The sequence below is a fragment of the Mus musculus genome, chromosome 9, assembly GCF_000001635.26.
Source record: "Mus musculus strain C57BL/6J chromosome 9, GRCm38.p6 C57BL/6J".
NCBI classification, from domain to species: Eukaryota; Metazoa; Chordata; class Mammalia; order Rodentia; family Muridae; genus Mus; species Mus musculus.
The window spans coordinates 57252322-57270357 of NC_000075.6; the positions used below are offsets into that span (position 1 = coordinate 57252322).

An 18036-nucleotide genomic window follows, 5' to 3' on the forward strand; every position below is an offset into this window, starting at 1 on the left:
TACAAGCTGCCCGGATGACACGTGCCTGAGCCCTTCTGCCATGTGGTACGATGATCTATGTCAGGATTCTGCCTACAAGAAAGCCATCACCAGATGTGGCTGCTCAACTGTGGAAGTCTTGAACCATTATCCAAAACTAAGTGTGGTTACACGCACTCGCATACACACCCAACAACTCATTTTTTAGGCCCACTGGGGCTACAGGGTGAGACCCCATCTAAAAGCAAAGTCAAAACCCATGAACCCAAATAATCATTAGAACTTCTGGTGTTGCTGGTGATAGAAAGGGGATTCACACCTAACTGAATTTCTTGGGCCTGCACAAGGGCAATGGTAGCTGCCACATTCAATCCAGGCTCGGGGCCAGGCTCATCCTTGCAGTTAGTATAGATGGGAATAGCTGCTAGCACACACAGCTCTAACGAGCTCTGACGGACTGGCACAGGTCGAAGGAAGCCATGTTCAAGAAAAGAGGGATGGTGGGGAATGTGAGTGAGCCTATGGTGAAACTGAAGGGACACTAAAGGAGGGTGACACTTCCATCTTCAGTCCTAGGAGACAGGCACACAGATGTGGTGACACATAAAGGCACCCGCCTCTAAGATTCTCCATAGTCACGGGAAGGTCTTTCCCAGGGTGGAGTGGATGGCCAGCAGGTAGGTGTGAGCGGGCCTGTAGGAGTGGAATACTAGAAGCTGTAGACATCCTGAACAGGAGCAGGGACGACAGCCAGATGGTGACGGGTGATATGCAACACTCATCTATGACCCCTCAAGTACAAAGCTAGATCCCAGCTCCAAAAACAACCCAAATGCTTTAATAGCTGTCCCCCAGGGCGCAGTCTCATCAAAACCCTTAAATAAGACAGGAACTTATCAGCCACCAGCTGAATACAGCCCACTTGCAGGGAGGAGACCCCAAGAGTCTTGGGAAATACCAAGAGTGCTCAGTCTGGACCTTCTCCCAGTATTGAGCTCAGCCTGTCGGGTCCGGTCCCTGCAGCTGCTTGGCTCTAGAAGCATACAACTCTACACAACCCTACAGGGGTGTGAGAAGCAGCCCAGGTAGGTCAGACATATGACTCCAGAACAGTCTTAGGCTCTTCAAGCCAGCCCCAGGCCAGGTCCCTACACCTGCAGTGGTCTGGGGGAAGAAGCACGTGAGTCATACACATTGTACCAGGTACCTCTTAGAGTAACTGGGTTCCAAGACACATGAAGACTTGACAATAAAGTTCTGCCAACCTCAGTCTTGTTATTCCACAGCCTGACTGAGGTCCCAGGCCTATCCCGGGCAAGAAGCAAACCAAAGCATGGTAGTTGTATTTCAGACATCATCCCCACAACAACCCTTGTGAGGTAGGCTGTGTTGTCTTATTCTACAAATGGGGAACAAGGGCTCATGAGAGGTGAAGTGCTTGCCCAGGACACAACAGTCAGGATTCAAGGCCAGGTGGGGTTGGCTCCAATGCCCACAGGTTTTCTCAAGAGAAGGATCCTCAAGTTAAAAGTTCAGCAAGTCTCTGCCCGGTTAGGTGGGCTCAGCCTCATATCCACTCCTAGCCGTGGGCAGCTGGATGTCAGGACAGGTACACAGCAGTCCCCGGATGGTGGGCTGTCCCAATAGCCCTGGTAACAATGCTACAGATGATGGGTCTGGCTGCCCAAGAGCTGGGGGTGAGGCGAAGATCGATCTGCTCCGGAGGCCTTGTGACCCCAAGTAGGCAGTGCCACACCATTGAGCCAGGCATTTTCTAACAGGTTGCGGAAGCGGGCCCTCAGGGTGGGACCTGGTGGGCTGGTGCTGGCACCAGAGCTAGGTGAGGGATTACGTGACCCTTCCCCAGTGGCTGCCTCTGCTTTCTCAGGGCCAGGCGTCGGTGGCTTCCTCCCTGGCTTCTTGACCTTGGGGGCTGGCAACTTTCCAGCCAAGGCTTGGCTTTCTGGCTCATCTCTGGTGACCGTGGGTTCTGATGGGGATAAAGTTCTGGCCTCAGTGTCAAAGCCACCTACAAAAGGAAAGCACAGTCAGATGGCAAAAGCCAAACTGCAAGGTCCCATCTCCTAAGTCCCAAAGTCGCCTAGAACAGTGGCCCAGCAGTGTCATGGCATCACAGACAGCCCACTGATCAGACCAATGGAAGCTTGCTGAAAGAGACACTCCTACCCAAGGGACACCAGAGCTCTACCCGCCGAGGACACAGCTTAGAAGAGGCTGCTTGGAAGTAAGGAACGAAAGGAGGCTCGCAGGACGGGTAACCCGGCCGGATCATCCCACTGTATAGCTGAGTAAACAGAATAGGGGAGAAAAGGCTCTGCCATACAAAAAACCATTATCTTCCTGCCACAAAAGTCCCCAGGGCAGGAGCCAGGGACCAAACTGCTGTGACACCAGTGCAGATGGAGGCCAGGAGATCACAGGAACCCAGCAACAGGAAAGCAAACCTGCCATGTGATTCCCCACCCCCAGCCCAATGAAAGGCTTGATTGCTCCTCAAAAGTGGTCACAGGCTGAGAAGCACTTCTCTAGGGGCCCCACAGCTCAGGGAGGGCATGGGGAGCAAGGGTCTTCAACCTTATCAGTGGGAGGCTCACTGCCAGGATCAGACTTCCAACCAGCAGGAGCAGGACTCAGGAATGTGGGCCACCTAGGGCCCTGTTCCATGGTAGTACACTGCCTCAGGCTTCCTCCACCCTGACCACAGCGGGAGTTCTTAGCTAGTTAAGAAAGTAGAATACATTGCTCAGAAAACTGGCCAAGGGGCTGGGTGGCACTTGTGTGACCTCGGGCAGGAAAGACTCCAGAAAGGGCCCAAAATCCACAAGTCAGTTTCCTGACACAGAAAAGGCTACACTACCCTCACCATGTCATGGCCTAAGAAGTCTGAGCGTCCGCCGCACCATATAACATTGCAACACATGTGTCCTCTAAAACACTATTTAAAAAAAAAAAAAGCAAGCTCAAAGTTGCGCAAGGGACAGCTTTCCATAGTCAGGTACTAGGGAGGCAGGGCCATCCACTGAGGGTGCGCTGGGTTATATAAGAGATACTTCCAAAGAGTACAACTCAAGAGCCAGGACAATGAAGCATTGTGGAGGAAAGAGAACCACAAACAGTCCTCTGATTCAGGGCATCAAGGGTGTGCACGCGAATGCAGGAGACCAGAGGGAACATACATTCAAAGGTAAAAGTTTGTGTGGGAAGGAGCAGGAGGTCCTGCCAGATCCCAGGCACTGCTTGCTTTTTTTTTTTTTTTTTTTTTTTTTTTTAAATGAACAAAGACGCTTCCCCAGGACTGGAACGACTGCAGTTGTGAAGTAAGACAGAGCGGTGGCCCCTGGATAGAGATGAGTAAGGAGAGGCCCAGGGGACAAGAGGCAGCATACAGGGCATTACTTTGGGTTAGTGCTTGGATGGAAGACACTGAAATTTCCAGATAGAAAACAGAGTCTAGCCAAAGGCCCAAAGAAGCATATACAAGACACAGAAGGTTATGAGAAAGTCTGAGTGCTTGGCCCATAGGAAGGGGCACTATTAGAAGATGTGGCCTTGTTGGAGTTGGTGCAATGTTGGAGGAAATGTGTAACTGTGGGATCAGGTTTTAAGGTCTCCTATGCTCAAGCTACCCCCGGGGAGGAACACACTCCCCCTTCTGCTGCCTGCAGATCAATCAAGGTGCAGAACCCTTAGCTCCTTCTCCAGCATCATGTCTGCTTGCACACGGCCATGCTTCCTGCCACAATGATAATGGACTAAACCTCTGAAACTGAAGCCAGCCCCAATTAAAAGTTTCCCTTTATTAGAGTGGCCTTGGTCTTGGTCTTCTCTTCACAGCAATGAAACCCAGGAGCGGACCCAAGAGCATTTGCATGCAAACAGATCTCACTGGTGCCTAGAGCGTCACAAGGACAAGGCAAACCCGAGAGCTCTGGAGTCCCACCCGGTGCCCCACCAGAAACTCCTGGAACCACTCAGCCCCTCTGCCCACCATCCATATAAGCAGTCCACACAGCTGCCACGCATTCAACACAGCTCCAGTGGCTACAGAGCTGCCCCATGCTCACCCAGCTGGCGGCGGACACAGTCATGCCACTGTAGGCCCAGCAGGTCAGGATAGATGTCAGGCAGCTGACGCAGTGCCAGCAGCTTCAGCATGCGCGAGGTGCAGCCGTGCAGGGCACGTTCACGCAGCGCACGCTCCTCCGACAGAGTGGTGGGCCGTAGTTCCACTCGGTGGTCCTGCAACACGTGGTCCACAGAGGCCGGTGGCAGCTTTGGAAAGAGACGCTCCTTCACCAGATGGATGGGCACAAAGATGGCACCAGCCCGTACTACATGAGGGAAGGGGCACCGCTGTGTGCACACGAACTTCTGCAGCTGGGACAGCAGTTTGCCTAGTAGCCCCTGAACACCCTGGCAGTCCTGCCACGCAGCCTGGCCCCACGGCCCAGTTGTCTCAAGCCACTCCCGCAGTTTCTCTGGTGGAGAATGGGCCACAGAGCCTGAGATGGCATCACAGAGGGATGTGTGCAGCCCTGTGAAGTGCTGTTCCGGGGAGTCCACTGGGGCTGCAGTGGGAACTTGAGCAGACGATGGAGCAGGACCCGAGGCTGGAGCAGGAGCAGGAGCTGGTGATGGAGGTGGAGCAGAGGCTGGGGCCGGGGAGGCCACTATGGCTGGTGGGCTAGGCAGGGCCAGGTTGAAGCATGCCACTGGCAAAGGCTGAGTGAGGATCTGCAGTCCCACTGGCACAGACGGGGGGTTGGGTACAGGCTGTGCAGGGGCAGGCGCAGGGACAGGAGCCGGGGTAGTGGGAGATGAGACAATAGCTGCAGGTACGGGCGCAGTACGGAGTATCTTGAATTTTCGGAACATGAAGGCCACAGAGCTATGGAAGTTGGTCCTTGGTGTGGCTTCTGCAGTTACTTCAGGGATTTCTGTGACCATCTTTTTTAGGCCAGGCAGACCTGACACTGTGTTTTCTATACCTGGCCCATCCACAGCTTCAGCGGGCTTTTCATGCACCTCAGGACTGGGGACCTTGACAGGGACACCCTCTGCCATCGTCTTTTTAACACTCAAGTCCAGAGCCACCTCCTCACGAAGAGAGCAGTGAGACCTGGAGGCTCCATCCTGAGCAGGCAGGTTCCCCTTGCAATCTTTGTCTTGGCTCTTACTGGTGGCTGGAGCCGAGTCCCGCTCAGCCCTGGGCTCTGGTGTCTGCACATCCAGGTAGTCACGGTAAGGGGCCAGACTAAAAACGTTGTCAATCACGGGCATTGGTGGGGAGCTGGGAGGCCTGGCATCCTTCTGTGGGACAGACTGCCGCTCCTTGGCACAGGGGTGCAGTGCTGGTGAGGTGCGGGGAACTGGACTGTCCCGGATAACAATAGGCACTCCAGGACGCTCGTTTGGCCTGGGCTGGAGTTGCTCTTTCCTGCAGCTGGGCAGCCACATCTTCTCTTGAGCTTCTGGAGTTGGCTTCTCTGCAGGTCTCACAGGCTCAGAGCAGGGTTGGCTGGCTGGCAAAGGCTGGCATGCTCGCTGGAAGGCACCGGGCTGTGGCACAGGCTGCACACTGTTCTGGGAATGGGAAGGCGGTGTTCCCCCAAGCCCCGGGGATGCCCCATAGAGAGAGAGGTCATCCCTGGCATAAGGAAAACCCAGAGTTTGGGGAACAAAGTCCAGTGGGCACCTTGGAGCAAGAGGGGGCTCCAGTTTGAGCCCTGGTGATGGTGCTGGGAGGGGTGCAGAGGAGTAGGAATAACTGTCTATCCCAAGAGGGGGCATGTACGGAGCCTGGGGTGCCTGTTGCCTCAGGTAAGGGCTGCCCAGCCCCCCAGCTTGGTACGCAGCCCCCTTGTGGGCTCCTAGAGGTGGCAGTGGGAGCAACGAGCCATAGCTTCCCTGCTTTTCTGGATGACAAGATGGAGGGCAAGGCAGGGCCTGTGGCGGTGGGGGCAGTGGATAGTGGGCTGCCACTGCATCCTGGCAAGGTGGCCCTAGGGGCTGTGCAAGTTGAGTCCAAGGACTGGAGGGCCCCTCAGACATTGCTTGCTTTGCATCCCCAGGATAAGGACTGGTGTACTTGGAAGCCAGGAAACCTGTGCTTTGGATAGTTCGATACTTCTCCAAGAATGCCTGGCACGGGGAAAAAGGCAGGGAAGAGTCCTTGCCAGGTCCCCCAGATGGTAGTCCTCGCAAGAACGTCCCATCCAGGGGCTGGCCCTTGCCAGGAGCTGTAGCTAGAGGACAGGGTGGGTCAGCAGAAGGCAGCAGGGGCCCTGTCACCAGGGTCCAGTCACCATCCAATGATCTCTTTGTTCCCCCATCTCCGAGGCAAGTGGAGAGTCCGTAACACAAAGGGTTGCGGTAGACAGGCTTGGGCGCGGCCAGGGGCGGGCCTGGGTACGCATGAGCCTGGGGACCGAAGGGCAGCAGCTCACTTGAGTCTTGTATCTTTTCAGAGCCTTCTGTCGGGGGACGGTAGAGCAGGCAGTTTGTCAGTAGGTTGTCACCCCGGAGTGGGGATCCTGCCACACCAGTGGGGTACAAAGATGGATATGGGGTCCAGGATGCCAACCGCTCAGATCCTGCCTTCGAAGTACCCCCTATGGGGCAGGAGAAATATGCACCTTTGTAATTGCAGGAGTCCTGGCTGCTAGCAGAAAGGGGCAGGCTGTGTCCTGGCCCTGGGTCTGGCTCCAGGCGAGGCAGCTTGCCATACATCATAGGCCCCAGAGGCCCTAGGGGCCGCTTCTCTGCCATTACTATGAAGGTGTCAAGCTCTCCTGAACCCCTGCTACTTGACTTGCTGACCTGGAAGAGAGGAGAGGCCAAGATAGTTAGAACACAGGCCACTCTGACTTGTTGTCATCCGAGACCCTGGCTCTTAGTATTACTCAGCTGAGACTCCGTGCAGAAGTGACACTTGCACAGGTTTCTGACCCTACTTTTTGTTTCTGGTTGTAGGTTTGTTGTTGTTATTGTAGCTATATAAGGCTGGCCTCAAAAACTTGCAAAAGATCCATCTGCCTCTGCTTCCGGAGTGCTGGGATTAGAGGCGTTCACCACCACCTAGTTATAGCTGTAGTTTTTAAGGTATAGAACCCAAGTGAACAAGTATGTGTGCTGTGGCCGTACATACAAGTCTACACTCCACCGTAAGAACCATGTACTAGGGTAAGTCTACACTCCACCATAAGAACCATGTACTAGGGGCCTTGGGGTTCTGGGCAATGCTGGAGTGTCAGCTGCCTTGGCTTTCCTAGGAAAGAGGAATCTATCCCAAAGTCACTAATGAAAGGGATAGGACAAGAAGTTCCTACTCCAAGATGTCACAGGTCTTAAAAAAAAAAACAAAAACAAAAACAAAAAATAAACCTGCCAAGACATGAAATCCCAGCACTGCCTACAAATTCTAGTTTCTTCTAACACTTTATTGATCTGCTTGTCTTACCCAAATCCAGAACCTCAAAGCCAGGTCCCCAGAACCAAACTAGTCTTGATTGGACAGGGCAGTCCCTCTTAAGAGGTGTCTGGGTAACCAAGTAAGGTCAGCTCGCAGCAGGGTCAAAGCTGACCACCAGATGGCGCTGAGGTGCCAACAGGAAGGTCCTTGGCTTAAGGAAGGAGTGTCATCGCCAAGCCTTGTGAACATGATAAATGTGTGTGTACACCAGGGGAGGTGGAAGGCAAGAATCCTAGCTGGCAACTACTTCCACAGTGCTTTAGTGATGGGCAGACTAAGTGCTGGGAGAAACACACACACACACACACACACACTCTCTCTCTCTCTCTCTCTCTCTCTCTCTCTCCCTGGTGCTGTTCCCATTTCCTTCTTTCCTTTCTTCTTCTCTCCCTCTTTCTTTCTTCCTTCCTTTCTTTCTCTCTCCCTTTTTCTTCCTTCCTTTCTTTCTCATGTTTCCTTAATAAATCTAGGTTCTACTTGAAAGAAAAGAATACAGCACAGAGGGAAGTCCAAAGAAGGGTAAGGACCAATGTCCAGTTATCACAGGCACTTTCGTTAAGAAACAGGCATCCCCAATGGCTTATGGGTGGCTCCCTCTGAGGTTTCTCAGTTGGGGTTATCAATGGCCCTCCTCTCCCTCCCCCAGTGAGCACTCCTACCCCCTAAAACTCCCAGTGGCTTAGAAAAGGGTAAATGGGATCAATATTCCTATAAGTAGGTCACAGGTAAAGTGTCACACACTTCTGTCACCAGCAAGCAGGGACCACCTTTCTCCTCCTTTCTGAACAGTGGTCATGACTATAGGGGCTCAGCTAGACCAGCAAGGTGACAAGAAAATGTAAAGGGTGGTAATATGGTCTAGGGAAGGCCCCATCCTGCACTGCTCCATACTTATATGGTTGGTTTTGCTTTATTTTATTTTCTCATTGGGTCTCCCTGTTTCTCCATCTGGAACCCACTATGCAGACCAAAATGGCCTTGAAAGAGATCTACCCGACTCTGCACCACAAGACTCACATGGCTCAGAAGGTACCAAGCCCACTCTATCCTTGGGGAGGTCTGGGTTAATTAAGGGCTGGCTTTGGTCTCACCTCCACCAATGCTCCTTGGGACCTGCTCTAACCACCCCTCTCAAGAGTCCGTCTCTCCAGGGCTCAGCCCAACCCGTGCCCTTTGGCCCTGGAGACTTCCTGAGAACCAGACCCCTGGGACCCTCAGGAGTCTTTGTAGGAGGAGTGAGGGCGCCAAAAAGCCAACCCAAGACTCTGAAAGGTGAGGCGGTGACGTAATGCCCGGCCAGTAGGATGGAAAGCTCCCTCGGTAGAGGCCACCCCCACTGAGAGAGTAGCCAAAAAGAAGGTGCCTTGTTTCCGGATACCAAAGTAGCCTAAGGCGCTTGGGGAAGGTAGGGCCAACAGGTGATCCTACCGTGAAGATGTCCAAGTTCTGCCAGTTCTTAGAGGAGTTCTAACCTCAGCCAGAACCCAGGGCAGGGTCAAGCGCCTACACTCCTGCTTTTCCACGAGGGAGACAGACAACTCCGTGGGTCCATTTCCACGTCACATCCTTGGGGCCTCATGAAGAGCGCGATCCCAGCCAAGTTGAGGCCCGCATCAGTATTCTCTCCGCTCTAACAGATACCAGTCTTCTAAAAACTTTGCGTGCTGAGGTTCTGAGCACTCACTCAACGTGGAGCAGCCCACACTTCTCAGTTTGAGAGAAAGGGTCTCCCCGGATGCTCCGCTCCTAATTTCCCTCTCCCGGCCCCGCCCGTGACCCTCGTGCCAGTGGCTCACAGCCAGCCGGCTTCAGTAGGGAACTGGCGCCCCACCGCCACACCAGGCTTCCGGGTGTCCCCAAGCCTCTCTCTCCGCGCCTCTGCAACGCACGTGCACCCCGGCAGGCTGACACACAGACTGCCGTGGGCCACGCATGCAAAGCTGTTCCTACACGTACATGCATGGCCCGAATCTGCACACATGCCCCCCACTGCCCAACGGTGCCCTTCCTTAGCTCACGTAAACGTGTAAAAAAGTCAGGAGATTCGCACTGGGAACCCCACGGATCGATGCCCGCAGACTGCACTGAGGTCCAGAAGGCTGGGGGGCTGGGGGGGGGGCGGCCTCAAAGTCTGGGCAGCCACCTCCTTCGGGACGATCCCGCCAGCTTGGGCTGTGGCCAGAGAGTGAGTCAAGCAGTGGCTAGGAAACCGCAGGCGGTCCTGTTCCAACAGGGTTCGTCCACGGCCCCGCGGCACCTCAGCGCCCGCCGCCACCAATCCCAACCCCCCACCGCCACCCCGAATCGGCGCCCGGCAATCCGCGTGAGCCTGGCCCCGCGAGAGGCCCGAGGGATCCGCCTGACTCTTCGCCAGCCCTAACGCCCAGGCAGTGCTGTGGCTCCGGAGCTCTACCAGGCCCAGGGAGCATCCAAGTCCTGGCAAAGTCTGGGCAGCGGTATGACTGGGCCCCGTAGTCTGACCGCCCGAAGCCTCAGCACCTGGGCCCCGGTCCCCGCGCTCCGTCCTGGGGCTGGCCGGTAGGGGCGCCCTGGGGCAGGGCCACCCGCCCCTTGCCCACGCGCCGCCCGCAAACTCGGCCCAAGTTTCCGCGCCTGCCGGGTAGGCGAGCTCCTACCTTCAGAGCACCAGGCTTCTAGCGGCCGCCACCCGGAGCAGCCGCGGCATCTTTCAGCGCCGCCTAGGCTGCGGGTCCCTGTCCCGCCGGCCTTGCGCGGGAAGTCGCGGCAGGCAGCTAGCCCAGAGAGACGTTCCGCGCGACCGTTCGTGCTGCCGCTGGGCGCCGTTTGTGGTCCCGAGCGGGGCGGGGCGGGGGCGGGGCGGGGGCGGGGCGGGCCGTTGAGTGGGGGCAGAACCCGGCTGTGCCTCTGGGAGCCTGCGCTCCCCTGGGTCCTCCCGTGCCGAAGGCCTGAGTGGAACCAACTTTCCCGCGACCCGGCCTCTGGCTTTGTGCACAGTCTTCGCTCGCCTCCTTCCTCAAACCTCTGCCCCGAGGGCGATCGTAAGCCCTCATTCAGTCATTCCGTTAGATCATTCATTCCTTGCTACTTTCTAGCCATGTGACCTTGGACCTGCCACTTAACCTCTATGAGCTTCAGTTTCCTCATTTGTAAAAGTGATATTCTGCCTCTTAGAAATAGGGCCATCAGGCTTCGAAAAGATGTGTAGCACATAAATTGGGGTATGGGAGGCTGAGGCAGGGGAATTGCTGAGAGTTTGAGCTGAGCCTGGGCTATCTAGCAGTCCTTTTTTTTTTTTTGTTTTGCTTTTGCTTTGTTTTGTTTGGGAAGGTCACACTATATAGCTGTGGCTGTCTGGGAACTTACTATGTAGACCAGGCTGGCCGTGAACTCAGAGACACACCAGCCTCAGCCTTCTGAGTGCTGCAGTCAAAAGCTTGGACCACCACACTCAGTTCCTAGCAAGACAATAAAAATGCTAAAGGATATCTCGAGGCAGCCCTAACTTCCTCAACAAACAAGTTGCATTAGGAAATTAAGAAGGACTTATGAGGTAAAGTACAGACGAGTATATATCAGCTCCTAGTGACCTGGAGTGGGCCAGGAATGAGACTCTGGAGATATTGCCAAGCGGCCTTGGTGGGCATCTGAGCCTTTCTGGCAAATGTGTCGCACCAGAACCGGTCTGAGCATGAGCAACCTGGAAAGCTGATGGGATGAAGCATCCCTAGCCAAGCTGATGTGTTGCAGAAAGGGGCTGGGAAACCCACTGCCTCTGTTCACCTGGACTCTAGCCCATCTGGTTGTGGGGCCTTGCCCAGCTCAGCGCTAGCACCTCTTTCTTGGAAGGAATCTAATCCTTGCAGTTCCAGGACTGCCCAAGGCCAAGGCAGGGTCGCATGGTGAAGAATAGTTGAACACCATAGAGATCAAAATTAGTTTTTGGGGCAAAACCACTCAGAACACCCATCTTGACCCAAAGATCAGGACTGCCTGAGTCAGAACAGAGCTGAGGGCACAGGTATGGGAGAAGATGGGGCTGGGGCGGAGGGGCTGGGCTCCAGGTAGGATTAGGAAGAGGAAGTGAGGTCACTCAAGGAGAAGGGGAGGGTGTCTCTTGGATTAGAGCTGGAAGATTTTTTTACAAATAGAGGCTAGACAAATAGAGGAGAGACTCTGAGGTTTGGGGCTTTCCAAATCACATTGCAAATTGGGACAGAAGCCCAGGTTGCCTGGGTTTTGTATCTTACTAACATGCTTTAACACTAGAAAGGTGCATCTGTGCCCTGCCAGCTCTGGGTCATGCCAAATCTGACAGGCTCAGCCTTCTCTCAAGGAGATATTGTTTCCTACTATCACACATACTAACTCTGCCCTCTTCTCCCTTGTGCGTAGCATCTTCTTCCACTCCTGATGTCAGGAGTGACTTGGGAGGAAGACAGTGAGTGCCCTTGGCTCCTGTGGTCTAGAACTCTCAGGCTGTAGACCCAAGGAGGACCCCATTATGTCATGATTAGCCTGCAAGACCCTAGGGCCCAGCTAAGACTACAGCCCCATTATTTTGTCTCAATTCATTAACATTTCATAAAGACAGCTGTCCCTATAATCAGCTTGTCTATTCCTTGTTGACATCATGTAAACACCCTGGATCACCAAAGAAAGGGCATAGGATAGAGGACTTGAGAGCCACTTTGCAACTCCCAGGGCTTTAACTTGCTCAGCACAAAAGAGAACCAGGTAGCCTCCTGCCTTATAGACTACAGTATCCGCAGTAGACTGCAGAGTGCCAGGCAACTGTGAACTTCTCCTGAAGTCTCTGGCCCTGGCCTTTCCTTCTCTGCCTTGAGGGTCCTGCGCAGGGGCTCAGGCAGGTGAAGGTAGGCCTTTCGAGGTGACTTGGAGAGGCCCCGTGAGTCTTTCTTAACACGGTGGCCTTGGAGAGATAGTGATGTTTTGTCTGGAAGGTGAACAATCACTGAGTGGGAGCAGAAAGGGGAAGAGTTTAACTGTGGGCACAGGATGGGGATGGATGGGTAGAAAAGTCGAGGTCCGGCACATGGAATCTGAACACTCAGAAGACTAAGATTCAGGTGGGGATTTACTGAATAGAAGGTAGGTCTGGGTTACACAGTGAGTTCCAAGCCAGCCTGGGCTACAGTGTTACAGTCTCTCTAAAACACACACACACACACGCACACGCACACGCACACGCACATATTCCAAGCCAGCCTGGGCTACAGTGTGACAGTCTCTCTAAAACACGCACACGCACACGCACATGCACATATTCCAAGCCAGCCTGGGCTACAGTGTGACAGTCTCTCTAAAACACACGCACACACACACACACACACACACCAATGCAAAAATAGAAAAGTTGTAAGAGGGCTCCACTTTGCACCATCCTGACTCTACACAGGCTTGAACCGGGCACATGCCCTTCCCCCATACCTCCCCCGACTCCCCTCCAACTCCCAACACAGACTCCTCTGTTGAAAGGTGAGGTAAAAGGTCAGCTTCCTGAACGGCAGCATGTCATGTTATAGTTATTAATAGTGTCCCTCCCACTAATGAGGTCATGCCTGCTATTTACAAATGCCTTTCCTTCCTCAGAGGAGAGGTAGTGATGGAAGCCACCCTACCAGGCAGCACCAAAAACACAGGCAATGCTTCCCGCCATCTTCTGAGTACCAGCTCTAGAAACGGTCTCCTCCAGGGAGGCCCTCTCATCTTCATCCCTCCTCCTTCCCCTGCCAAGAGAGGAAGATGTCAGCGTGGGTAGGTGGTGGAGCCAAGAGCTCCGGTACGGAGCAGGTTCTATGCCAGACACTTAATAGTGTCTCACTTAAGCCTTCCAACCCGATAAAGTAAGAATCTGCGAAAGAAGCAAACTCACCAGGTATGACCATACATGGTGACAGATGGCTGTAATCCCAGCACTTGGGGGGTTCAGGTAGCAGGATCAGGGGTTCAAGGAAGACCCCCTTCTCTCCCTCTACCCCTAAAAGTCAAGTGAACTGGGTTTGCCCTTCTGAATTGTGTGACTTAAGCAACACCTTCACTTGAGTTTGCACATCAGCCTAAGGGGTGGAATTATGACATGTCACTGCTCTGATGACTTCACTCCTGAGTTCACAGTGAGCCCGGAGCTGCTTGCCAACAAATGGGGGAGTAGGATCTCCCCTCTTAGAATCACTACAGGACTCCAAACCCTCGTGAGAATGAGAGAAGGCTCAGATGCATCTAGTGGCCCAAAATCCTCTGCGAAAAAAACAGCCTGAAGTTGTGTTGTGCTGGCACCATTAGCCTGAGCTCAGAGCACCTTAGGGAGGGCAGCAGCGCAGAGCTTCAGAGGCTTAGGGCCAGGGGTCTCAACTGAGTGAGGTAAACAGTTTTCCAGAGGCGTGCTGGCAAACAGAGTCTTCCTCCTCCAGAAAGCAGGGGGGCAATCTCTTGTCAGTCTCAGTGTCTCCTGTGACTCCCCCAATCTCGATCTGCCTGTCCCCTCCATTATTCCTCTCTGGCTGCCTGATGCAGCAGACCCAGAAAGCCAACCGAAATTCATTGCAATCCTATATGCCTTCTTGTCAGTCTTTGTTAACCCGCTCCAGAATGCCTTCCCTGATCTCCAGGCTGGTTTAGATTATCTTTCTTTTGGGGGGGCCTGGGTCCCTGTCCTCAAATGGCTTGGTTTCCAGCTCCCCCATTGAAACAGGGAAGGGACCTCCTCCAGGACATGTATGAGTCTGTCTGAGCGCTGGGATGCAGTTCCGGGCACAGGATTAACCCGGGCCATGGCTATGGAGTCGCAATTTAATACATAAGCGTTCTGCATGTCATCAAGCAAAGAAAGCCAGAAGAGCTCAGGCCTGTTCATCCCAGCACTGCGAGGACTGAAGGAGGGTCACCGTGAATTGAAAACTAGCCTGGATATCTAATAAGTTCCAGGAGACCCTGGACTACAGAGCGAGCTCCTGTCTTACAGGAGAAAAACCCACCTGGCCACACTTTGCTGAAATCTGCACACACACACACACACACACACACACACACACACACACACCCCTCCAGCCTCTAAGATACTAACAAGCTTCAGGCTAATACAGGGCAACTGAGACCCAGAGACCCAGTTCTGTGCCAGGGCATCAGGCAGGAGGGCTTACAACCTACATCTTCTGAGGCTAATGGTTTACACAAGTTTCCTTCCCATTCTGATCCCCCACCCCTCTCTCCATCTTTCTGCCTAAACCCAGGATGACAAAAATAAAATAAAATAAAATAAAATAAAAATTGGCTGTGAGTTCCATCTGCCTCCTGTGCCCTGCATTCCAAACCCTATGGAGAGGCGACACCCTTCCCCATTATTGTTGTGGGAGCTCTCCCTCTTCAGGTCCTGCCCCTGCCCCCCACCACCACTTTCTTTCCTGTCCCAAGTCTTTCTCCAGGGATTCCCCTCCCCCAGCCCAGGTGCCCCTGGCAAGAACAGACAGCTATGTCCAGGATGGTGGTTTGGGCAGAAAGCTTTTCCCCACCTCCTGGTCCTGAGTGTAGCCTGGTGACTGCCCCTTGATGTCAAGCTTCGGCTTTCTGAAGGGATTACCTTCTTCCCAGCACCCCAACCCCCAGTTCAAAGGTTTGAAGGGGGCTGCCAACCCAGTTCCTTCTCAGCTCAACATGCACCTTGCCCCAGTGCTAACACGCCTCCCCTCCTACCATGGGCAAGCCAGGGGAACTGTCTTCCAGGTCTTCCTAAGGCTGGCTGCTGTCCCCTCATTAGTGGCCTGCTGGGGTTTCTGTCACTTAGGGCTGGTTACTAAGCAACCAGATCCAAGAAGAGCTCTGGACTGGCAGAACAGAGTGGCTGCTGAGGGGCAAGGGGTAACGGGGAGAGGTCAGCAGGCCGGTGACCTGGGTCATGGTCAAAAGGTTTCAGAATGGGGCCTCGGAACCATGTCCTGTCAATACGTCAGCTTAGAAACTCACAACCCTGGACCAAGAAGATGGTCTCTGAGCACTTAACCAAAACATCACACTCAGAATCTTCAATCTTCCTAGAATTTAAGGGGGCACTTCTCCCCATGCCTGGACTGTGTATGAACCACAACCCTGTGGCCTGAGGTAAGAGACACAAAGAATCCTGTTTCCCAGCATATAGGTCTTAAGCTCTAAATAGAAAGTCCACCTTGCTTTTTAAACACTTGCATGGTCTTAGCATGCCTTTGCTTAATTTGTTTTTTTTGAGACAGGGTCTCACTATATAATCCATGCTGGAACTTGGCAATCCTCCTGTCTCAGCCTGAGTGTTTGGATTACAGGCATGCACTGCTTTGCCCGGCTGGTTTTAGAAATTCTGGTGGCCCCTCAGCCCCCATGGCCGCCTCCACTCATGGGTTGATAGCCCTGTCCCAGTTTTCAGGCAGCATCGTTACACAGCTTGGTCCCTGTTCATTGCTCAACACCGGTCTTCCACATCGTAGGGAGGAGGGGAGCAAGGCTGGCGACATCTAACCACGTGCCTTCCATGTGCCAGGTGACCAAGGAATGTGTCATCTGCATGCCCCTCTCCACTTCCTGACCGGGTTGTTTTGTTTTTCTAATTTGACAAGGAGAGTGCCTTTCCTATGCGGGTGGGGGTGGGGGTGGGGAGTGGAGTTAATTTTCTAAAAAACAGTAACACGTTTATTTGATCTGATTAATGGATTAGGTCATTTCATCCATTTAATCCATTTGCTAGATTAAACATAGCAATCTTGAGGTGGTAGGACAGCAGACCAAACCACCCTTCCTACCTAGCACTTCAGCTGTGTCCCTAAAAGCAGCCTGGGTTGGTATAGCCACAGGCAGGTCAGAGTTTTAGGAAGAGCAGTGACAGCTAATTAAAATTTTAGCTCAGGAAGGCCCCCTAGGGGCAGGGATTGCTTCAGTCGGCCTCCTTGGAGGAGTCCCCTAATTGGACCCCTGGGTCGAAGTAATGATGCAAACTCACCAGGCAGAAGATAACAGGCGGGGAGGGAGGGACAGAGGGGAAGGAAATGGGTTGACAAAAAAAAAAAAAATAATAATAACAACCCCTCCCCACACCATTGTGAGTAGTGGCTTTGAAGTCCCCAGACTGTCACTTATGAGCTGTGTGACAAGAGATGCATTGCCTGGCCTCTCAGAGTCTCTGTTTCCTTCCTGGGAAATGGAGATAAGAAAACTTCTAGCCCTAGAGGCATGTTGGGAAGAAGTACTCATGGAAATGGCAAAGTGTGATGCCAGGCTCAGAATTAGGGACCCATAAAGCTTGAGCTGTTAGCATCACACAGTCACTAAACCCTGATTACCACTCAAGCCTTCCTACCCATAACCTCATTAGCCCTTAGTGCCTCTTCAAAGGAACGAGAAAGGAGCTGGCATTGGTGGAGTAGCTGCCCAGCTTCCTCTATGATTGGTAGGCATGGCAGAACGTGGTTGCAGGACTGTGGGAACACAAGCAGGTAGCCAAACAATCTGAGATGCTTACAAAGATCCACAGCCTGCAGAGTCTGACAGAAAGGGACCAAAGGACAGAGAGGCTGTTAAGAATTAGAAGAGTGCAGAGTGTGTGGTCAGGTACCCTGGAGAGTCAACAGGGCTACCAGAGCAGGGCAGGGGCCAATGTGAGTGGCAGTCCAGGCTGCTCTGCCTAGGAGCTGAAGCCTAGCCCAAGTAGCCAAGCTCCTCCCTAGGCCCAGAGCACTATGACTTATTTATGCCAGAATAGTGGGCTATGGGGCATCTGGGGGTGAGAGGAGGATACTAGCCCTACCCTTTCTGGCAGTAGGAAGATGACTTCAGAGTCCCCCACCTGCGTCTAGAGAGCAGCCAATCTAATCTTCCCAGCCTGAAGCCTCCATAGTCACAGCTCAGGTCCATGCCCCTGGTAGTCTTAAAGGAACAGGACCCAGCCCTGGCCAGGGTTAACATAGGCATCTCTGTCTCAGACTCAGTCCCAGTCTCAGTCTGTCTGTCTGTCAGTCTCTCTCTTACACACACACACACACACGCACACGCACACGCACACGCACATGCGCACGCACACGCGCACACACGCACCAGAAACATCCCAGTTCAGTGGCGTCACCCGTGGTGGTTCTGTTTTCACTGCTGTCTGTCAAATCTATTCTTTCAAATGTTGGAGGCTTAATCTCCAAATGTATGTACTGAAGAAGGGATCTTAAGGTTTGGAGTGGTTGGGTCCGGAAGGCTCTGCCCTCATGAGTGGATAGCTCGACTCATAGACAAATGGCTCTTGACAGAGAGCTGCTCTCAGGGCAGCAGCCTTGGACAAGCTTGCTTATGGCACCATATGATGTCCTTCATGACTGGTACCCCAGGATATAAGACCCTTCTATCCAGCGCCCAGCAGCTGCCTGCACCAGCTTGAACTTCCCACTTCCTAGAGCCATGAGCTAACTAGAATAGAATAGACTGCAGTCCCGACCCAGCACTGTGCCTGCCTGGGCCTGGGCTCCATCCTTCTCCTTGGTCCCTTCCCTGTCCGGCAGCATACTGTTCCCCCAAAGCTCCATGAGTCCATTTCAATCAGCAGTGGCCACAGAACA

General features: G+C 53.5%; 1 protein-coding gene across 2 annotated transcripts; it reads right to left on the reverse strand.

The window, feature by feature from the left end:
* On the reverse strand, positions 1 to 10278 carry 1700017B05Rik (RIKEN cDNA 1700017B05 gene). 2 transcript variants are annotated; one of them, NM_028820.2, is made up of 3 exons: positions 10108 to 10278; positions 4065 to 6819; positions 1 to 2008 (listed from the first exon to the last, which is right to left on the reverse strand). In NM_028820.2, exons 2-3 carry the CDS (start codon positions 6766 to 6768, stop codon positions 1641 to 1643), a joined length of 3072 nt encoding a protein of 1023 aa, NP_083096.1. In that variant the 5' UTR covers positions 6769 to 6819; positions 10108 to 10278; the 3' UTR covers positions 1 to 1640. The 2 variants fall into 2 exon arrangements, with proteins under 2 accessions (NP_083096.1, XP_006511579.1); XM_006511516.3 differs by lacking the exon at positions 10108 to 10278 and adding an exon at positions 8900 to 10083 and having other exon boundaries at positions 796 to 2008.
* Positions 10279 to 18036: the final 7758 nt, after the last annotated feature.

What these genes read in the sequence shown, in the direction of transcription:
- 1700017B05Rik (NM_028820.2), bottom strand. Translation starts at nt 6,768, where the DNA reads ATGGCAGAGAAGCGGCCCCTAGGGCCTCTGGGGCCTATGATGTATGGC. An exon ending in CTGTGTCCGCCGCCAGCTGG is followed by an intron (nt 2,009 to 4,064) that starts GTGAGCATGGGG and finishes TTCCTTTTGTAG; the next exon opens with GTGGCTTTGACACTGAGGCC.